This window comes from Octopus bimaculoides, chromosome 8 (genome assembly GCF_046866305.1).
Source record: "Octopus bimaculoides isolate indiv1 chromosome 8, ASM4686630v1, whole genome shotgun sequence".
Lineage (NCBI taxonomy): Eukaryota > Metazoa > Mollusca > Cephalopoda > Octopoda > Octopodidae > Octopus > Octopus bimaculoides.
The window spans coordinates 16365582-16388932 of record NC_142935.1 but is presented as its reverse complement, the minus strand read 5'-3'; the positions used below and the strand labels follow the sequence as shown (position 1 = coordinate 16388932).

At 36.3% G+C, this 23351-nt stretch overlaps 3 protein-coding genes across 6 annotated transcripts in view; 2 read left to right on the top strand and 1 right to left on the bottom strand.

Annotated features, from left to right (window-relative positions):
- The first annotated feature begins 1154 nt into the window (after window positions 1-1154).
- On the top strand, window positions 1155-16495 carry LOC106868638 (thioredoxin domain-containing protein 12). Its single transcript, XM_014913997.3, has 7 exons — window positions 1155-1255; window positions 7022-7082; window positions 9138-9190; window positions 10429-10502; window positions 11877-11937; window positions 12706-12789; window positions 15177-16495. The coding sequence occupies exons 1-7, from the start codon at window positions 1174-1176 to the stop codon at window positions 15239-15241; spliced, it is 480 nt and encodes a 159-aa protein (XP_014769483.1). The 5' UTR covers window positions 1155-1173; the 3' UTR covers window positions 15242-16495.
- Window positions 13879-23351, bottom strand: part of LOC106868640 (SET domain-containing protein 9) — an 11951-nt gene continuing 2478 nt past the window's right edge. For 2 of the 4 annotated variants that reach the window (XM_014914000.3, XM_014914001.3), the window contains exons 2-6: window positions 20311-20648; window positions 19512-19635; window positions 18574-18689; window positions 16874-16997; window positions 13879-16360 (exon numbers count right to left, since the gene is read on the bottom strand). In XM_014914000.3, the coding sequence (XP_014769486.1) occupies window positions 16261-16360; window positions 16874-16997; window positions 18574-18689; window positions 19512-19635; window positions 20311-20648 (802 nt within the window). In that variant the 3' untranslated portion in view covers window positions 13879-16260. Of the gene's footprint in view, window positions 16361-16873; window positions 16998-18573; window positions 18690-19511; window positions 19636-20310; window positions 20649-21881; window positions 23136-23351 lie in introns of those variants that run through there. The other 2 variants (XM_052969961.2, XM_052969962.2) reach the window with 2 other exon arrangements.
- The window catches only part of LOC106868639 (translation initiation factor eIF2B subunit beta), a 25690-nt gene continuing 25464 nt past the window's right edge, over window positions 23126-23351 (top strand). The window contains exon 1 of the mRNA XM_089356129.1: window positions 23126-23251. The gene's annotated coding sequence lies outside the window, so the exon portion shown is untranslated. The remainder of the gene's footprint in view (window positions 23252-23351) is intronic.

Here is a 23351-nt window from a genome sequence, read left to right as displayed (position 1 = left end):
TAATAAACTGCATATAAATAGTGATTTTTATTATATAAATGTACATGCCCTCTGATTTATAAAGGTGAAATGGGATTATAATGGAAGTTTGTTTGGTACCCCTAGGCCCAGGGTTTGATCCCACTGTCAGGGAAACATGGGTAAATGACATTTTCTAAAGTCATGGACTGACTCATACTTGGGTGTAATTGAGTGTGTAGTGGCACAAGCAGTCAGCGCCATATCAAATGAGATCTCGTGGCAGCCATTGCCATCTCCAAGACTGGGGCAAGACCTCACCTGCATCCATTTGCCATGCACGAGCTCACAACGAGGCTCGCGATGGCAAAACTATAAAAAGAAAGAAACCTCGAGGTTCGATCTCTTTTCCTCTTTTACCCGTGACTGCTCGCAGAGCACACTTCACTGGCTGAACCTCTAGGCTATTCCGCTTGTTACATTCTCCTAAGGCAATGGCCCGCATAATGGAGAACAATGAATTCACACCGCCTGAGATGGCTGCAAAAGAGCAACATACCACACCTTTGTACCTTTGTATATATTGTAAATAAAACTAATGGAAAACCTGCGTTTTGCTTAATGCTTCTTTACTCGACTGCTGAAGCCTTAAGCAACACGAAGAATAAGAAATTAATGGAAGAAAGGCGATATTCAACCGATATCCAGAACCTTGGCTCCCATTATAAGTGCATGGGAACTGTACAGACACCTTCGGGTGGATTGCACTTATGATTCAAAAAGTACAGCCTTGTCGTGCTGACTCATGTTAAAGGTACATGTGGCTGTAAAACTCTCAACCATTTAAACGTTAATTAAAAGGTAGGTTATTCAGTTGAACAAGCAACGGAATCCTCATCGTCGAACGACGGAGATTCATCACCAGTTAATGATCATAGCTTTTTTTTTTTTTTTTTGATTAAGAAGGAAGAATGGAAAGCAAAGTGAGTGTAAATGAACGAGAAACCACACAGTATATTTAGATCAGTTACAAATTTTGAAATTATGGAAAACATATGAGAAATAAATATCTTGATTAATAAAAGGTGGAGAAAAATCTAATTTAATATTCACTGCAGACGATAATTTCAGACCTGGTCTACATTTCCTACATGGTTCACAGTCTCTATAAGACATTGTTGAGGCAGGGAACCTTTAGTGTGGGTTGTTATTAATATGGCGGCATACACTGTAATTTTGTTTATTTTTTCGGTGCAGCTGACTCTTTGTTTATGTAATGAAAATGATTTAGCAAACGGTAATTTTATAATTTACTAGCTTTTATTTTTGGCATTTTCCTGTCTAATTGAGATTGTAATTATCCATGTAATTTTTTTCTCTTTTTCTCTCAATATATATATATACATACAAACATACACTCGCATCACGCTTATTTTTTTCCTCAAACCAGAGAAAAAGCACTAAATATATGTTGTAGGCTATAATTATTTAATTCCGAGTAGCAATACAGAATTTACCACTTGCATTGTCAGTTCTTGTAACAGGGAGTGCTTCCCTGCCGAATTTACTACTCCGGCATGAATCTAAGATACAGTCTATATTTAATTCATTAAGCAACTTCAATGTGACTATTATTAGATTTAAAAGCAGTTTATATTTAATACATAATGCAACTTCAATGTGAGTATTATTAGATTTAAAAGCAAACTGTGATAAGATTATAGTCATTCCTTGGAGGCGGAGGTAAAGAATACGCACACCACCCGTTTTCGGCGTAACAAAAACCCTAACCCAAACCACCGGCTGAGCGTATTTTTTACTTTCGCTTCTTTCGAAATAATACTCACATTGTATTATATTGCAACAACAGGAAATTATATCCGTCTCTGGTTATCGGTGCGGTGCTCACCCAGCACACCCTTAATATATGTCCCCATAGAATTTATTTATTCGTTATGTTTGACAAATTGAAGAATATTCGGGAATCTAATGGCTAGATTTGCGAGAAATGAAACTAGTTGGAGACATAATGAGAGTAGCATATATAGATGAAGGGAGAATGTTGAGCAGATAGTCATGGCTGGGTCACATGCTTTGGTCCCAGCCTGAAGGCCGGCTGATACCGTTAAGCAGTAAAATGGTTAATTCGAGGTACCTGAGTAAGTGGTGGAAGACGTAGGCTTTCTTGTTTCAGAAGAATACAAAGAAAAGGTCAAAAATGAGCAGGGGCTGAAATAGAGGCATAGAATAAACAAGATTACTGAGATTACGTGGCGGTCTTTGCATACAGTGGAATTAGGGTTATTTGACAGTTAAAATCACACTACTATTAATACCCACACAATGTGTAATATTTATTGGTTTTGTAGTTGTCTTAACTAATTAAGGTGCTTTGTTTTTGTGTTAATTTCGTTGTCAGATAGCGATCTGTTTTTTTATTACCCATGCGGGCCAACATAGAGGGGAAAGCTGGCAGAAACGTTAGCACGCCGGGCGAAATGCTTAGCGGTATTTCGTCTGTCTTTATGTTCCGAGTTCAAATTCTGCCGAGGTCGACTTTGCCTTTCATCCTTTCGGGGTCGATAAATGTAATCGGCTTAATCCCTTTGTCAGTCCTTATTTGTTCCCTCTATGTTTAGCCCCTTGTGGGCAATAAAGAAATAAGAAACGTTAGCTTGGTTAACGTTTACTCGCATGGGTAATAAAAAAAAAACAGATCGCTACCTGACAACGAAATTAGCACAGCTCGTCGTTGTCAGATAGCGATCGTCGGTCGGCCTGACCCACTGGATAAACATAGATGCCGGTTAAATGATGTGTCAAAAGTTATTCCTTTTAGTCACTGTCGGATTTAGGCTTATTAAACCCTTATATAGTTTATGAGGCTTGGGGGCTATTTGATAAAAAAAAAAATTACACCAGAAGGTCTTGCAAAATTTTAAAAAATACTTTTTATGTTTTGTTTTTTTTTTTAATTATTTTGAATTACCAGCAGATTGTGAGGCCTGAAGCTGTAAGCTCGTTTAGCTTATACCTAAATTAAACCTCAATTACACACCTGAATATACCACTTTTTATAACAGTTTCATAAAAAATTTCCTCAAATAGGTCACATTTTCCCGTGTTTCACCAAAAAAGCTATTTAAAAATTATTTTTATCGCACAGGAATCATTTTTTAGAAAAAAAAAAAAAAAAACTTACATCTTAAACGTATTTATGTAATCTTACACAGACATATACTTCTGGCTGTGGTAGAACTAAATATATATATATATATATATATATATATATATATATATATATATATATATATATATATATATATATATATATATATATATGTGTGTGTGTGTGTATATAGGTTTGGCAGAACAAACAGAAGTAGCACTCAACACATGAGTACATATACTTATATTATGCATCCTTAATTGGTACAAAGCTACAAAAGCAATTCAAACGGCCTTTTGCAAACTATTTTATCAAGCTATGCAGATATACAGTCCCATTCAGCATAAACCTCTTTTTTAGATGTTTGCATGCTCTACTGCTTCCTATGTTTAATTTGTATGGCTATTACTAAAGAAGGTGGAGGCACAATAGCCCAGTGGTTAGGGCAGCGGACTCGCAGTCATAGGATCGCGGTCTCGATTCCTAGACCAGGCATTGTGAGTGTTTATTGAGCGAAAACGCCTAAGGCCCCACGAGGCTCCGGCAGGGGATGGTGGCGAACCCTGCTGTACTCTTCCACCACATCTTTCTCTCACTCTTACTTCCTGTTTCTGTTGTGCCTGTAATTCAAAGGGTCAGCCTTGTCACACTGTGTCACGCTGAATATCCCCGAGAACTACGTTAAGGGTACACGTGTCTGTGGAGTGCTCAGCCACTTGCACGTTAATTTCACGAGCAGGCTGTTCCGTTGATCGGATCAACTGGAACCCTCAACGTAAGCGACAACTAAAGAAGGCCAGCTCTTAGACAAATTTATTGGATTTGTGTCACAATCATTATGTACCTGCTCACTGATAACACTATGTCTTATACATATTCACATACTAACAAAATTTTTTTTTTGAAATTGTGTGGATAGTGCAGGCAGGGCTGTGATAAGAAATTTGCTTCCCAACCACAATTTTCTGGGTTCAGTCCCACAGCATGACACCTTGGCCAGCTGTCTTCTAATGCAGCCTCAGGCCAAAGCTTTGTGAGTGGATTTGGTAGGCAGAAACTGAAAGAGCTTGCAAAAACGTTATATTTGTGCTGGTGCCACATTAAAAACATCCAGCACACACTTCAAAGTGGTTGGAGCTAGGAAGGGCATCCAATCAAAGAAACCAAGTGAAATCAGACTGGAAACTGTTGCAGCTCTTCAGCTTGCCAGCTCTGGTCAAACCATCCAACCCATACCCACATGGAAAGCGGACGTTAAAGAACTATGATGACGAATCCAACTTTGGACTGTGTTGTAAAAATTCTGTTGTAACAGGCAAGGTGTACTTCAAAGACAATTAATGATGTAGTTTAGAGATGAAGAATGAGTTCTATCACCATTTTCTTCTTTCTTGTAAAGTCTTTGGCAGAATAATACTAATTATAAAATTGCTGTTCCTAGAGACAGACACTACTTTTGATTTGATTTTTTTTTTTTTTTTTTTTTTTTCTTTGTGGCTGAGCAATTTCTCACCTGTTAGTAATTATTTGGCCATTCAAGTGCAAAATAATTTGATAATAAATAGCTCCCATTAAGCTTGCCTTTCACTATTGGATTTAGAACTGTGTTATATAAAACAGCATTATATTGTCATACCATTGTGGTAGTTAAGTGACACTAAAACTGACAGATTAATGGGTGTATTGTTACACATTCTCTTTCTCTTGTGGCCTTGAATATTTTGTCTTGGACTAGCCTCAAATTCTTGTTAAACTTTTATATATATATATATATCTATATATATATGTAATATTGCAATGAAATGGTACCACCTAGGTAATTAGGTGTACTGATTTCACCTTCAACTTAAACTTCTGGTCTTGCAACATTCATGATCCAATTAGGGGGAAAACATTTTTCTTTTTTTTTCTAAGTTTCAGGAGAAAAACATATTCTTTCGTTTATTTTTCTTTTTTTCTTTCTGTTTTTGCAGTATTTAAATAAAAATTTTGTCTGCTCATGGGGAAATATTACCGCCCTGTATATGTGTGTGTGTACAGATATATACAATTATATACATACATGTGTGCATGTTGTGTGTGTTTGTGTACACACACACATACCTGTGTATGTATTATTGCTGTGTGGTTAAGCTTGGTTTGCAACTATGTGGTTCTGGTTTCAGTTCCACTGTGTGTCACATTGGACAAGCGTTTTCTATTTAGCTCCAGGCTGACCAATGCCTTGTGGGTGAATTTGATAGTCAGAAACTTTGTGATATATATATATATATATATATATATATATCATCATCATTTGACTTAACATCTGTTGTCCATGCTGGCATGGGTTAGATAGTTTGACCAGGGCTGGCAAACTGGAAGGCTACACTAGACTTCAGTCTGTTTAGGTATGGTTTCTACAACTGGATACCTTTCCTAACACCAACCACTCACCACTCCGAGAGTGTAATGGGTGCTTTTACATGCCACCAGCATGGGTGCCATTTGCGTGACACCGGTATCTGCCACAACTGTGGTTTTATTTGGCTTGATGGGTCTTCTTGTCAAGCATGGCATAATACCAAATGGACTTGGTCATTGCCTCTGCGAGGCCCAATGCTTGAAGACAAGCATAATGCCAAATGGTCTTGGTCATTGCCTTTGTGAGACCCAATGCTCAAAAGGTGTTTTTACGTGCCACCAGCACAGGTATTATTTGTGTGGAACTTGCATTTGCCACGACTGTGATTTTACTTGGCTTGATGGGTTTTCTTCTCAAGCACAACGTAATGTGAAAGGTCTCGGTCATTGCCTCTGTGAGGCCCAACATTTGAAAGGAGCTCAACCATCAGACTCAATGCTTGAAAGGTGCTTTTTATGTGCCACCAGCATTAGCCATGGCTGTGATATATATACATATATATGTATATGTATGTATCTCAGACAGGAGCCTAGTGCAACTCTTCAGCTTGCCAGCTCTTACACATCACATATAGTTTTGTATAAATTATATGTAAAACTGCTTTAAGACTCTGACTCTATGTGTAATCCTTATAAGTTCTGTCTTTTCTCTCAAAACTTATCAATATCTAACCATGTCTAATTTTCAGATTGATATTTTATTATTGTAAACAAAGAATGTAGAACAACAGTTTGAGTTGAGAGAGAATTCATTGAAGGCTGACCTATTTTCTGATATATCAGTAATTTTAGTCTCGTCATTAGGGTGAGGCCATTTGATATAATTTCAATAAACTGCATGGCTGTTCAAATAAAAACGATGGCTTCCATTGCGATTTCTGTGGCTCTCTTTCTCAGCTGTGTCAATATCAGTATTGAATTTTGAGTCTACATAGAATGATTTTTCTTCTCTACTTTGTCAAACCGTATTGACATAGCTATATTCAAAAGGATGTCATCATATTTTCAGCTTAGACAAACATCATTGTCATTTGACATCCACTGTGTTTTCCAGCACAACATTCAATGTTTATGATTGTACTTGTTCAGAAGTGTGTACTTGCACATCTGTAGGCATATCAGCAAGTTAGTATTTGTCTGTACATGAATACACATGTATGCATATACACATTAGAAGTAAGTTTTAAGACTATCCTGAAGCTGCCATTAGCTAAAGAGACTAAAGAGAGGTAATATCATTTATCTAATAGTGTTCAGTTTAGATTGTATTTGGCTGATGAGACTGAAAAAGTTTGAAACCATCAACTGCTCGAAACCTTTACATTTTGGAGATCTTTTCAACCTCTTTAATTATATTTTCTTTTTTACTGTTAACCATATCAGTTTATATGTCATATTTTTTTTTGTCTTTGGTAACTGACATTTTATATTAATTAGTATGAAGACAATAATTAAAATATAACAAACTATCATTATTATTAATTCTTCCAGGATGGGGTGACCATATAGCTTGGCATAATCTTCAAGATGGATTAAAGAAATCTAAAAATCAGTGAGTGTATTTGATTCTTAAAATTTATGATTATTTTTCATTTTCCCTATTATTTAATAAATTTTTATACACAGACATGTAATATGTGACCTCAATCTGTTAGACACTATCACTTATCAAAATTTATAATTTGAATTTTCCCTATTTATTTCAATACTTATCGGTGTGAATGTGACAGAGTAGTTACTAAATTTATTTTGCAACCATGTAGTTTCATGTTCAGTCCCACTGCATGGCACCTTAGTCAAGTGTCTTCTGCTATAGTCCTGAGCCAATCAAAGCCTTGTGAGTAGATGGAAACTGTATAGAGCCTATATAAATGTATATGTGTGTAATTGGCATTAGGAATGGTATCCAGCTGCAAAAACCCTGCCAAAACATTCATCGAAACTCAACACGGTCTTCAAATCCTGTTGAGCTGTTCAATACTCGCCAGCATGGAAGATGAATTTTAAACAATATGATGTATGTGTGGGTGTTTGTATGTATGTTGACATTAAGCATCTTCACTTGTCACTGCTTGAGTGAAATAGGGTTATGATGGTTACATACCCTGTTAACCTCTTTGTTACCTTATTTCTGTTGATATACACTCCATTTGTTTCAATTAGTGTTGAAAATAATGAAGAATTTAGTAAAATAACTTTGTCATTATTATTAAGCTGATGTTTGGAACATAACATGAAATTTTGATGGACGGTTTTAATACAGATGACTTTAACCCATTACCTCCCATAATTCTATTAACTGGAATTTTTTTATGAAACTTTGATTTCTAGCATAAAACAGCCTTAGAAACACGCTGGAATGATCAAAATAACATTTCAAAATAACATTTTAAATAGAAATAAGTGAGATATTGGGTGAAAAATTAGCAAACCTTATTTGAATATCAGAGAAATATACCTAGTAGATATAGCAAAAAGGTTAGATATGTGTAAATATTGACAGATAATTACGAAATTTGTAATTTTTAAGTGATCTCAAATGAGATCACTGGTAGGTAATGGGTTAAAACAGAAAGTTTATATCTTAGAATTAAGGGTGGTCTCAGATGGGTTGATATCAAAAGGGTTTACAGCATGACTAGTTACTCTATACGTTTGAAGATTAGTGGAATCACAAGAGGCATTGTCTGAGGTAACGAGCTGGATGGCCTGGTCATTATGAGAACACCTTTGATCATAAGTTTGATAAGAGCTGATTTGGTACTAAACGCCAACAGAGACCACACAATTGGAGTTAATTTCTCTTGCAGTTGAGAGATAAATTTTATATGCTCAGATGCAGCATTGGTGACATGGTACCAACTGTCTTCTTTTCAGTTATTCAGTGTCCTGTCAACCAGTCACAACCTCATTCGTGTCCACACATACACCTAAATATTGGATCACCAGTCTGTAGATCGTGAGTTCAACTTGAACTATATTATGCTGTGATTTAAATCCATTCAGTCTTGATTGAAGAAACCTCTGTTCAAGATGTTTCATTAATGTCCTTCGTGTCTCTTATTCATGCATGGTGTACTTGGGACCATATCATTATTTGATGAAGGGCCATGAACCACAAGAAGACAGATGTTCTCTGTGTGTCTCAGACTGAGACTAAAAATTTTTCAATGTATTTGCAAGTCATTGAATAGTTGATGGCTTTTGTGACGATTTGCTGTACTTGAAAAGATGCTTCAAGCTAAATAAAATCAGTCTTCCATACATACAGGCTTGTCCTTTCAGGTGCCGGTGCCACATAAAAAGCACCTGTGCTGATGTTGTGTAAACACACCTGTACTGATGCTGCATGAGAATGCACCCATACCTGTGTCACGTAAAATGTTCCCAGCACACTCTGTTAAGTATTTGGCATTAGGAAGGACATCCAGCTGTAGAAACACTGCCACAACAGACAGTTGGATTCTGACTAGCTCCATGTTAAACCATCCAACTCATGACAGCATGGAAAACAGATATTAAACAATGATGATGTATCAAGATTTGATTCATTTAATTTTTTCACCTTCTGCCAGCTAATTATCCTTATTTTCTTTTTAAATTTCAGGAATAAATCTTTGATGTTTATCCTTCATAAATCATGGTGTGGAGCCTGTAAAGGTAAAATAAACATTATCATAAATTCCATTAATTCCTGAAATAAATTTGAAATGTTACTGTTTATGTTTTTACTATTCGGAAGGGCATACAGCTGTAAAAACCATGGCAAAGCAGTGAAGCCTGGTGCAGTCTTCTGGCTTGCCAGCTCCTGTCAAACTGTCCAACCCATGCCAGCATGGAAAATGGACGTTAAATGATGAATGATGATGATTGTTTTCTTTTACTCTTTTACTTGTTTCAGTCATTTGACTGCGGCCATGCTGGAGCACCGCCTTTAGTCGAGCAAATCAACCCCAGGAATTATTCTTTGTAAGCCTAGTACTTATTCTATGGGTCTCTTTTTGCCGAACCGCTAAGTTAAGGGGATGTAAACACACCAGCATCGGTTGTCAAGCGATGGTGGGGGGGACAAACACAGACACACAAACACACATACATACATATACATATATATGTATATATACATACATATACATATATATATATATATATATATATATATATATATATACGACGGGCTTCTTTCAGTTTCCGTCTACCAAATCCACTTACAAGGCTTTGGTCAGCCCAAGGCTATAGTAGAAGACACTTGCCCAAGGTGCCACACAGTGGGACTGAACCCGGAACCATGTGGTTGGTAAGCAAGCTACTTACCACACAGCCACTCCTGTTACATGTATTTTTTGGTTGTGACTGTTTACACCCCTTGCTTTTTTTGTTTTGCCAGAAAACAAACTTATTTTAAACTTCAAGACTTGCCTAATTGTTTGGGAATGAATTTTTGGTGGTAATTGGTGAATATTAGTTTGCAATTTGTCACAGGCCAATATATATATAAAAAAAAACACCTTTGGTCGTCAAATGGTTTCTTCATTTAATGGTTTTTAATTCTGCAACTCATAATCCTAATAATCCTTTCTGCTGTAGGCACAAGGCCTGAAATTTTGGGGGAAGGGGCCAGTTGATTACATTGACTCCAGTGCTTGACTGGTACTCACTTCATTGACCCTGAAAGGATGAAAGGCAGTTGATCTGGGTGGAATTTGAACTGAAATTGGAACATTTCTGACTGTATGTCTTCTCAGTAAGCGCTCATCTGAGTATTAGGACGACTGGTTGTGTTCTTTTGGTTGGCTTTTCATCAGTTATGAGGAATTTTTGAAATTTGCTAGTTCCATTGAAAACTCAGCTTTCAAAATTTAATTATTGCTAAAAATTATTTTCTTGTTTTGTTTTAGCTTTGAAACCAAAATTTGCTGACTCTGAAGAAATTGGTGAACTTAGTAAAGAATTTATAATGGTGAATTCTCCTGTACGTTGGTATTATTTTTCTTATATTTTGTTTTGACCATTATTGCTGGAAGGTGTTGCTGTATGATGGAACTTGTTTCGGTTTTCAGAAGATTCGGGTTGTTAAGAGACACATCTCTATCTTTTCATTTGTTTAATGTCCTTTTTTCATGCTGGTATGGGTTGGATTTCTTTTATTCTTTTACTTGTTTCAGTCATTTGACTGCAGCCATGCTGGAGCACTGCTTTAAGGAGTTTTAGTCAAAGAAATTGACCCCAGGACTTATTCTTTGTAAGCCTAGTACTTATTCTATCAGTCTCTTTTGCTGAACTGCCAGGTTACGGGGACATAAACACACCAACATTGGTTGTCAAGTGTTGGTGGGGTGGGGGGGACAAACACAGACACAAAGGCATGCACACACACACACACACATGCATACAACGGGCTTCTTTCAGTTTCTGTCTACCAAATCCACTCAAGGCTTTGGTCGGCCTAAAGTTATAGTTGAAGACACTTGCCCAAGGTACCATGCAGTGGGACGAATCTGGAACCATGTGGTTGGGAAGCAAGCTTCTTACCACACAGCCATACCTGATGGGAACTTACGTGAGACAGCATTTTAAAGCCAAGTGTGGCTGTGTATCTACGAAGTTTGCTTCTAAACTACATGGTTTCAGATTTAGTTCCACTGTGTGGAAACTTGAGCAAGTGTCTTTTACTATATAGCCCTGGGCTGACCAAGGCCTTGTGATTGGATTTGATAGATAGTAAATGAAAGAAGCCTGTCATATATGTATTTATAGGTATGTACATGTGTGTGTTTTAGTGGTCGAATGCTTGGACCTCCTTGTGTTGACATCCATGTAATTGGTATAAATGATCTTACCTTTAACTCTTTAGCATTCAAACTGGCCGTATCTGGCCAAAATATTCTGCCTATTTTGTGTTCAAACTGGCCAGATCTGGCTTCTGCCATCTACCCTATAATTTCATTCTAAAAATTAACAATCACATCATCAAAATCTCAAAGCTACAAGATAATGCATGATCAATTGAAAACAATATGAATTACATTACATTTGACAGAGTAATCTAAATGCTAAAGGGTTAACCCTTTTGCATTTAAACCTGCTGTATCTGGCTCAAATATTCTACCTGTTTTATGTTCAAACTGGCCATATTCAGCCTCTCACACCTACCCTACAATACCATACTAAAAATAAACAAGCGCATCATTGAAATCTCAGCACAAAAAGCTAATGTATGTGTGATTCAAAACACTGTGGGTAAATAAGCATTACATTAGACAGAATTATCTGAATGCTAAAGGGTTAAAATGTTCCTTGCATAAAACCCTGTCGAAACTAATTCATGTTTGTTAATCCATTCTAGGATGATCAAGACTCCAAATATTCACCAGATGGAGGATATATACCAAGGATATTATTTCTTGGTAAGATCCCATCTTTAAGTTTTCTTATATTTCTAAATAATTATTGATTCCACAAGGTGTTCAAAGATATATAATATTATTGCTAAATGAAAATTATGTTGCTTTTGTATAAAATGTAATGTGGTAAACTTTTTTAGTATTTCTTTACATTGGTGGAGGCGCAATGGCCCAGTGGTTAGGGCAGCGGACGCGCGGTCATAGGATCGCGGTTTCGATTCCCACACTGGGTGTTGTGAGTGTTTATTGAGCGAAAACACCATAAAGTTCCACAAGGCTCCGGCAGGGGATGGTGGCGAACCCTGCTGTACTCTTTCACCACAACTTTCTCTCACTCTTACTTCCTGTTTCTGTTGTGCCTGTAATTCAAAGGGTCAGCCTTGTCACACTGTGTCACGCTGAATATCCCCGAGAACTACGCTAAGGGTACACGTGTCTGTGGAGTGCTCAGCCACTTGCATGTTAATTTCACGAGCAGGCTGTTCCGTTGATTGGATCAACTGGAACCTTCGACGTCGTAAGCGACGGAGTGCCAACATTTCTTTACTTTAGTCATTGGACTGCAGCCATGTTGGGGCACCATTTTGAAGGATTCAGATCAAGCCGACTCCAATTCTTATTTCATGAACCTTTTTTATTAAACTGCTTGTTGTCAAAACAAATTCTCAAAGTGTATTTGCCCAACCCTTGCTAGCATAGAAAAACTACTGCATTTCTTAGACTTATTATTCTCAGTAAATCATTTAAAGATTTCAATTTAATTATTTTCAGATAGTAATGGTGATGTAATGCTTGATTTCTTTAATGAAGAAGGAAATCCTAACTATAAATATTATTATCCAGCAATATCACAAGGTGAGAGTAATTTCTTTTTGTTTGTTTCCTTTCTGAATATTTTTGATTTTTTTTTTTTTTACATCTGGTTTTCTTTTTTTAAATGGAGGTTGAAAGTTTTGAAATCTGAATCTCTTGTTAAAGTGAATATTATTATTATTATTAAAAAGGTGTTGAGTTGGCAGAATCATAAGCATGCTGGGCAAAATGCATTGCGGCATTTTGTCTGTCTTCGTGTTCTGAGTTCAAATTCTGCCGAGGTTGACTTTGCCCTTCATCCTTTTGGGTTTGATAAAAATAAATATTGATACCAGTGGAGCATTGGAGTTGAGGTAATTGACCCTCCCCCTCCCCCAAATTTCAGGCCTTGTGCCTATAGTGGAGAGGATTATTATTATTTTTGCAAGATCGTTTTAATGATAATAAGAGGAAGAAATATGCTGAGCTAGTGGAGCTATGCCAAAGCAATGGTTGACAAGCAAGGGGTAATCCTATCCATGTGGGATTCAAAGAGCTTGCAGGCAAATCCTTTTGCAGAGTTTATAACATGCAGGGCATCGAAGGGGCCTGTAGGTTGAAAGCTATCAAGTTGACTGTGGAGGTAGTAGAGGTTGCTTCAAGGTCTGTGCTCCACAAGGTATCAACCCTGAAAGGATCAATGCTACTAGAAGTGCTGTCTGGGGCTAGCTTACATGGATTAGGGTGTCTGATGTTGAAAAACTTGAAACACATAATGATCCCAAGAAAACTCACTGATGATGTGTCTAAGTATATCTCATGATAATGTATGGGAAACCATTCCTCTATAGCAGTAAGTAGATTTATATCTCCTTATAGATATAATGCCAGTCTATCACATACAATATTCTAGAAAGATTTATTACTTATCTTCCAGCCATATAAATTATATTCCAAATACTTCAGATTAACATGTTTCATGATCTCAGGCCTGAATGAAGCGTGGTGAATTGAGGTTGCTAGACTTTTGAGCTTGTAATAAATGTTTGATTAGATCGTGGTATTCTACAGACCTGGAGTAAAGGCTTAACTGAAAATGTAAGAAGCAAGAAGAGTTATCTTCCTTACTCAAAGAGAACAAAACAATTGAGGTAGAGCAGGGCAAGAAATAACTTTTATTTGCTTTGCCATTTCAGTTTTTGAAGAACCTGTAACAAGGGAATGATAAAACAGACTGAATGAAAGAAATCCCTAATTTAGTGATCTGTTCCATATATGATGATTGTAACTATTATTAATAATTAGGTGATGTTGTATAGTCATGTGCATTTAACCCTTTTGACACCAACTTGTCTGAGACTGCACTTGGCTCTATAATACAAACTACTTGTTTTTAAGAGATATGAATGAGTACCTTGCATTAAAATTTCCTATTATATTCTAAACATGAACTTAACCTTTTTGAGACAGCATTTTGCTATGTGTAGCCAAAAATACCAAAATGTTTTTCCTGTTGAGATTGAAATTGACAGGTGCATGTAGAAAACAAAGGATAAAGTGCTTAAAACTACTTTATTAGTATGTAAAAATTTAGGTATTATATAGTTTTATATTATATCTACTGAAAGACGATCTCTGATTGGCTATTACACTTCAAAACGTTTGTCTCATCAGGCCGATAGATCAGCCTCAAAGTCTTAGCAGCTTGTATCACTTGGGCTGATCAATTGATCCTGAGTGTCCCAAGAGGGTTAATTTAATAAATTCTTTATTAGTCCTTGCTACCTGCTATTTCTGGGATGGTCTCAAGGCACCTCCATAAGGCTCTTACTGTCAGAAGCAACAATCATTGGACTTTTTCTGGATTCCCAAACATGACCATCTGAGACTATGGATATTATTCAGCCATTCTCACTTGTGGCCTACCTCTAGGTCTCCAGCTGGTTCACTTGGCTTGAAGAATCTGTCTTTTAATTCTTTCCTGCAGCTTTCTAACTACATGTCTGTAACACTGGAGCTGTGACTGCTCAATGAGAAGTAGTGGTTCAATCTGGAGAGATTACCTGATCTCTGAGCTTTAGTTATGCATCAAGTAACATTACTCCAGATATCCAATTTTGTTACCTGCTACCCTTCATTGATACAGGTGACATGTATTTGTAACGGCTATTACTGTTTAGCCCCAGGTCAGTCTTTGAAAGTCAAAGGAATTCCAAATATGACTATTCCATTCTTTTCTTAAAAATAGCATCATATAGTATGGGATATTTGACTACTATTTCAAATACTTTTGTTGGCTGATTTTAAAAAATAACGAGAGTGTGTAGGAGAGTAATGAAAACTTCACCTAGTTATACCTTCAGTATATCTTGCATTAATAATTAATTGTAAAATATATTTCAAAATGTGTTTCATGTAAATTTTTAAAATGTGTTCATTTTCCGTTTTAGTACTAACAAGTATGAAAAATGTTCTGAAGGCCATCAAAAACAAAGCTCAAGGTGAAGAACTTTAGGCATGGACATTTTGAAGAAGCAAGATTCTAGAAATGTTCTGCACAGCCTGAGGAATCACTCTAGAAATTGTGCATTGTTTTTGTATACACTCCCATTTGAAACATCACTGTAAATAAGAATTTGGTTTTATTTACATTTTTTCATAATTCTTTAATTAATATCACCTTTACTTTTTTTGTTTTATCACTGGGAGTCATAATCAGTAACATTTAGCATATTTTGGGTACAGTACTAACCAAACTGGGGTTTTTTTTTATATGGATATGGATATATTTATTTGAATTTTGGGTCACAATGATCAGATACTTATACATAAGCTAACTGGGTGGAAAGGAAAAATACAAAACATTTGTCAATTTAAACATTATATTTTGATGTGTAGTAAAACAAAGTTTTATATTTGTTAAACTAATCTCTTGATCAAGATGTCTTATGTAGTTAATTTAACAAATAGAACTGCAAGAAGTTTGTAAATATTTCAAAAGACATATCACTGATGAAAAATTATTTATGTTGTACTTGGATCTCAATTAAGAAACATCATTAGCTTCATTCTGATTAAGAGGATTAAATTAAATATTTAACCCTTTTGTATTCAGATTACTCTGTCAAATATAAAGCTTATTTATTCACATTCATTTTGAATTAATTATGGATTATCTCATAGCTTTGAGATTTCAATGATGTGAATGTTTGTTTTAAGAAAGACATTGTAGGGTAGGTGAGAGAGGCTGGATCTGATTAGTCTGAACATAAAAGAAGTAGGATATTTGGACCAGATATGGCCAGTTTGAATACTGAAGCATTAAAGTTATTGAATGATTGCATGGGAAGAAAGAAAAACATCATGTCCTCCTAGTTATTACAGTTAAATCAATTATTAAGACTTGATCACCAAATTAAAAAAAAGAGGCAAAACAACTTTTACTGATAAAAAACTTCTTTAAAGATCTCTTTCACCATCTTAATTACTTAAATTAGTTTTCCTTTTGATAACAAGCAGTTCAAAGGTACACAATTACTGTTGGGGGGCTTCTATAACTGTAAAGTATGTTGAAAACAATTCTTCTCCTGCATGGATCGAGCGGAGTGAAACAAGTGCCACACCTCTTAATAACCTGCACAAAAAAAAAATAAAAGACATCCTTAATAAGGAGACCAGTTTTTCTGAACAAATTTTTAAAATAAATGAACAAACCTCCATGAGAGTCAAATTTTTAATTCTGTTTCAAAACATAAAATAATAAAAAAGCCTTCTTTTTTTTGTTCTATTTATTTATTTACATGTTAATAATTTTCAAACTATTTGAATGTTTACTGAGACAACCAACTGGTGTAGATGTGTAATATATCACTTTTACTGGTTTCAGTTACTTGTGGCCATGCTGGAGCACCACCTTGAAGGATTTTAGTCAAATGAATCGACCACTGTACTTTTTTCCTTAAAGCCTGGTATTTATTCTGTTGGTCTCCCTTACCTAACCACTAAGTTATGGGGATATAAACACACCAGCACTGATCATCAGACAGTGGCAAGGGTTTTAATTTACTGTCAGGTGACTTTTGGCCAACCTTGTATATACAAGTTGATGTTTCTCAGCAACTGAATAGAAAAATAAAACTATACATACCTGTTGACTGAATTATATAAATTAAGGCCTCCACTGTATTCTACATAAGGAAGATATCTACTGAGATGTATTGGAAAATCTGATGAGATGTCAAATTCTTGATAAGCTACATTGGCTGGAAATTCTGGAATAAAAAGAGAAGAATTATTTTTGTACACAAAGACACCATATATATGAGGGAGCGCTGAAAAGTTCCTGGTTTAAGGTAAAAGAAAATACAGGAGGATCAGTCAATTATGATTTTATTCAACATATTCCCTACCCAGTTTCACGCACTTATTGCAGCGGTCCTTAAGTTTTTCTAATCCCTGTAAAAGAACTCGGAAGGTTGGGCCTCCAACCATACCTTTTTGTGACACTCTTAAAGTCAAGAACTTTTCAGCAACTCCTTGTATGTAAAACATTAGTGTTATTGAAGAATTTAGCAATGCAGATTGAACATTAACTATCAATAATGATTTCAAATTTTGGCAGAACACCAGTAATTTTTTTGATTATATCAATTGCAGTGCTTCACCTGGTACTTTATTTTATTGACCCCTGGAAGGGTGAAACGCAAAGACAATCTGAGTGCAATTTGCATTCAGAACTTTAAAAAGCCGGAAGAAATGCTGCTAAACATTTTGTTTGGTGCGTTAATGATTCTGCCAGCTTGCTGCCTTTCTATCAATATTCTTTAATTCTTTTACTTGTTTCAGTTATTTGACAGCAGCCATGCTGGAGCACTGCCTTTATCAAACAAATCGACTGCTAAGTTATGGGGATGTAAACACACCACCATCGGTTGTCAAGTGATGGTTGGGGGACAAGCACAGGCACACACAAAATATATACATACGACGGACTTTAAGATTTCGTCTACCAAATCCACTCACAAGGCTTTGGTTGGCCCGAGGCTATAGTAGAAGACACTTGCCCAAGGTACCATGCAGTGGAACTGAACCTGGAACCATGTGGTTGGGAAGCAAGCTTCTTACCACGCAATAGTAAAATAAACCAAAAAAACTATCAATAACATGAGGGATACTGAAAGGGTCCTGGCTTTGAGTGCGATAAGAAGCTTGCTTCCCAACCACATGGTTCTGGGTTCAGTCCCACTGCATGGCACCTTGGGCACATGTCTTCTACTATAGCCTCGAACCGACCAAAGTCTTGTGAGTGGATTTGGAAGATGGAAACTGAAATAAGCTTGTGTGGATGTGTGTGTACATTACACCAGAGCAGACATGGGAACCCAACAGTCCTCAAATCTGTCAGATCCTGTGAAGTGCCTTCAAACTCGTGCCAGGATAAAATATGGATGCTAAATGGATATGTATGTGTGTGTATATATAATACAAATGGTATATGAGCATATGCATATATACATACATATATGTACATACCTACATCTACATGTATATATAGATGCATATCCGTATACAGGACATCAAAAAACGTGGACAAAAAAGGAATGGGAATATATATGTGTTAGTCTCCATGTTTTTCTTTACATTGACACCTCTTGAAAAACAGCGTTCTATTTCAATTCTTCATAACTTAAAATAGAGATCAGTAAGATAATCAACTTAAAAATAAATGGTGGGGAGCTGTGTGTGATATTATTAACAAAAACACCTTAATACTTTACTCCAGTGTGGCTGCACTTCAATGATTGAAACAATAAATAAATAAATAAAAGGTTAGCTGACAGTATTTACCTGGAGTTTGGTTATTCACATATTGACCAACGGCTAGTGGATTTACTGGCCATGTTGACATCCAGGTTGCATCTGCTGTCCAGTAAGGAAACCGACGATCACGGTGAGTGCAAGACCTACAACAAACCAATGAAATTAGTTCATTAGCAATTTTAATTATTAACTAACAAGACAATCTCCATCTCTATCCACATCAGTTAATGATTTTATTTTCCCATACTCCTAGAGTCTAATTTGTTCTTCAAATCGTAGTTGTTTTAACATTCATTTGTTTTCCAAGCTGATATGGGTTAGACATTTGTTGAAACAGATTTTTTACTGCTGGATGCTATTCCTGTCATCAACTCTTACCTGTTTCCTGACTAAGGTAATATTTCCCTAAGTCCTTTAAACAATGACCAGCTCAATGGCCAGACATATTTTTGTGGAAGACTAAACTGGCACTGTTTGTGTGAACAGTGACTTAGTTTTCAATCAGCATTCAAATCTCAAGACAAAGAGGAGACACATACACCCATGAGATTCTTACACTTCTCGTCACAAGGCTTTGATTAGAAAGTAGACATAGTAGATGACATCAGCTGGGAGTGAACTCTAAACCACTGGGCTTCAAAACAAACTTTTTAACCACACAGTCACACTTCTGTCATATTCGGTATGTTTTTATTTTATACAACTATGATGATGATCATTATTTACATTCGACGGATATCTGTCCCCATCTTGTTTGTTGTTAGCACAACGTTTCGGCTGATATACCCTCCAGCCTTCATCAGGTGTCAGAAAGGTTGGTAGTGAAAGGGTTAAAGCATACAGTGATATAAAATTATAAGAAAAATAATGATACACATGTATAGCTTAACTGTTTTTATAACATAACAATCCTGATAAGAAATGAAATGTCCAGTAAACAAGTAAGGGCTGTAAACAACACTTACTTGAATATTAGTTTTGATAATCCTCTGTCATTACCATCAATGTGTATTTGGTCAGCGCAGCGGAAAATGAATTGGTTTTTAAGACTTTGAAAGAAGAGTGGATCGTGAACTCTATAAATTGTGCCTGTGTTTAAAATAAATTAAGATTCAGTAAAAATTTGGCAAACATAACTGAGGTAGTATTGAAGTTAAACAGCCATCTATGCATGATACTTAATATTTGTACACTGTTGATAGGTCAGTTCCTGTGGTATTTATCCTGAGAAAATAGGTGCAGGCGTGGCTGTGTGGTAACAAACTTGCTTCCCAACCACATGGTTCTGGGTTCAATCCCATTGCAGTCATCCATGAAAAGGAGGTTTAGCTATGAGAAAATATTACCTTATTTGGAAACAGGTGGGAGCTGGTGACAGGAAGAACTTCTAGCTGTAGAAAATCTGTCACAACAAATTCTCTTTGATCCATGCAAGCATGGAAAAGAGGACATTAAGACGACGATGATGATGATTTTTCTAAAATGTTTTAATTAAATTTCGTTTTTGGATTTGGTTTTCAAGATTTTTTTATGTGATTTCATGTGTTGAAGCATATTCTGTTGTGTCTGGGGAGAGTCATTTTCTTATTGTGCCTTAAAATTTAACACACTCACCGGTAAGATTGATAAGGTTGCAAGACGCAATGAAAATTTTAGAAAAATAAAAAGAAAAATAAGTGGAAATTTTACCAGTGAGTGTGTTAAATTTTAAGGCACAATAAGAAAATGACTCTCCCCAGACACAACAGTTTTAATTAAACTTACCAGGATAAAGACAAACAAACGTGTTGGCTGGTATTGAACCTTTTGTGACAAATATGCCACCACCAGCTTCAGATAAACTACTGGATTTTCTCTCAAGGGTAAAGCCTAGAATTTCATGGCTGAGTGCTAAGCTATCCAAATGAATATCTGCATTTGTTGAGAATGGATTTCTGCTTAGAAAGCTTGTGGTTTTACAAAAATCTTCACCATTTCTAAATGTTGTCTCTTTAGCTGTTTCATATCTGTATAAAGATTCACAAAAACGTAACAGATCTTCACGTATAAAGGAATCTGGAATGAGTTTATCGGATTGAGGACTTTCTACATGTCGCTTAGTTCTGCAAAAAAAAAAAAAAAAAAATTTAAAAAGCAAATTAACAAATTGTGTCTATGAGAGAGTGATTTAATCCACAATGAAAATAATAAAATAGTGAAGATGGACTGCCCTTACTCAAGAGGAGCCACCCACCACAAAAGAATTGATATCCTAAAACCAAAGTGCTACATAAAAAGCACACAATATACTCTGTGAAGTGGTTGGCATAAGGAAGGGGGTCTATCTAGAAGCCAAGCCAAAGCAGACTATGGAACCTGGTGTGACCCTTGACCTTGCCAGTTGCTGTCAAGTCATCCAACCTATGACAGCATAGAAAACAGGCTTTAAGTGATGATGATGAGGAGGAGGAGGAGGAGGAAGATAAAGAGCTTCTTACAATGCAAAAAGAAAAGAGTTTAATAGCCTTTATATTTTTCAGGCAAAAAGTTTCATTCTCAGAAATAAGCAATTAAAAAAAATTAATTATTTAAGAAAGGGATTAGGTCATGGCTAGTCTTGACTAGCATCTGGAGTAGCAAAAGTGTCCCAAATGAGTTAAAAACAAGGTTAGTGCAAGTGTTCATTTGGCCAATAGGATATTTATGGTCACAAAGCATGAACTCTGACAAATTTGAAGAGAAGACAATGTGTTTGAAATGTGGGTGTATAGGAGAATGTTACAAGTCTCTTGCAAAGACCATTGGACAAATGAATGGAAGTGGGGGGGGGCGGATTTACAACATGTAGGTGAAAGACAACTCTTAAACATTGTGTAAAAACAAAAGCTCATCTATTATGGCCATATTCAAAGAAGCAGAGGTCTGGAAAACATTTTCATGGAAAAAAAAAAGAGTAGGGGTTAGTAGATCAAGAGGCAAGCAAATAGTGCAATGGATGGACAAAATCAGGAGCTGATTGGACAAGAGTGGCAAGGTATAATCACTACCAAACTTGCAAGTGTCACAAAATTTTTGAAGATGCCTGTACATATTTATATGATGTCTAGTGAATCTCTCTCTTTCTCTCTCTACACACACAGATGTATAATAGACACATTTATATTATGCCTAATTAGTTTCTCTCTCTCTCTCTCTCTCTCTCTGGACATATGCATGCAGGTATAATAGACACAGTTATATAAAGTCTAGTTAGTTAAGCATATATATGTTTGTATTAACAATGTGTATGAAACATTAACATTATTCTTGAGAAAAAATACAAATTATATAGATTTTATTGTTGTTGGCAACTTAACCTGTTTTTGCATCGAGTTGAAGCCAACTCCACGTATAATAAAAACATCACTGATGCTATAAAATCTCATTTATAGACAGTAGTCTATAAATTTGTGCCTAAGTAAGAAATAATAATGTATAATAAGTAATGTATTTTTGTTTGCAGCCAAACTGGTTGAGAAAGACAGCCATGACAGGAGAGGGGATGAGTGGCAGTCCAAAACATTTAATGTAGGTGAGGGAAAATGAATGAATAACATTGAGCTGTAGTGAGAGGTTTTTCAATGGCTGGAGTAGCAGTGAAATTACAAGTTTTTGTTTGAAATTTGTTGAGAAATACATTTTTACATAATTTTATAGTTTGTATTCAAAAGTAAAGGAAAAAAAGGGGGAAAATAAGAAAAAGAATTGTAGACCAAACATATCACATGTTGATTTTAGATTATGGAAATTCACACACACACATTATCATCATCGTTTAACATCTGCTTTCTACACTGGCATGGGTGGAGGCGCAATGGCCCAGTGGTTAGGGCAGCAGACTCGCGGTTTTGATTCCCAGACCGGGCGTTGTGGGTGTTTATTGAGCGAAAACACCTAAAGCTCCACGAGACTCCGGCAGGGGATGGTGGCGAACCCTGCTGTACTCTTTCACTACAACTTTCTCTCACTCTTACTTCCTGTTTCTGTTGTGCCTGTAATTCAAAGGGTCAGCCTTGTCACACTGTCTCACGCTGAATATCCCCGAGAACTACGTTAAGGGTACACGTGTCTGTGGAGTGCTCAGCCACTTGCACGTTAATTTCACGAGCAGGCTGTTCCGTTGATCGGATCAACTGGAACCCTCAACGTCGTAAGCGAGACGGAGTGCCAACAACACCCAGGTGACCAAGTTTGTAGTCGGGGTGGATGCTCAGAGAGCATTACCACTAGAATAAGAATAGCCTGGGCAAAGTTCTGAAAGCTCCTACCTCTGCTGGTGACAAAGGGCCTCTCACTCAGAGTGAAAGGTAGATTGTATGATGTATGTGTGCGAACTGCCATGTTTCGCTGCCGTGAAGCATGGCAAATAAAAAAAAGGGGTGGGGGAAGTTAAAATTTTGAAAACGTGATTCGTCGTTTAGCTGCTGTCTCTAGCATATCGAGTTTTCTGTTGAGATCCTTTTTACTTCTGCTATTTTAGTAAGAGGGGAGGGGTGTTTTTTATAATTTTTTTTTTTTTGAAAAATTGAATTTTTACAATTTTTTTTTTCAGAATCATAATCTCCGTATTTTTCTACGTATTTCGCGAAAAAAAATTTCCGAAAAAAGTGAAAAACTGGTGGTGGTAGAATAAAAATTTTGAAATGCCGATTCTTTTTGCAGATTCAGAATCTCCGTAGTCGAAAAGGTGGGTTTCTGTTGAAAAAAACTATAACAAAAAAACCTGAAGCTGGTGTGGTCCATGTCCTTTACCTCCCCCAGGAAAGTGTTACTTTATGTACATATTC

Excerpts from the sequence above, each read along its gene's own strand:
- LOC106868638 (XM_014913997.3), top strand. The coding sequence starts at position 1,174 with ATGGCGGCATACACTGTAATTTTGTTTATTTTTTCGGTGCAGCTGACT. Across the intron at positions 7,083-9,137 it reads TTAAAGAAATCTAAAAATCA|GAATAAATCTTTGATGTTTA; the intron begins GTGAGTGTATTT and ends TTTAAATTTCAG. Across the intron at positions 9,191-10,428 it reads ATGGTGTGGAGCCTGTAAAG|CTTTGAAACCAAAATTTGCT; the intron begins GTAAAATAAACA and ends GTTTTGTTTTAG.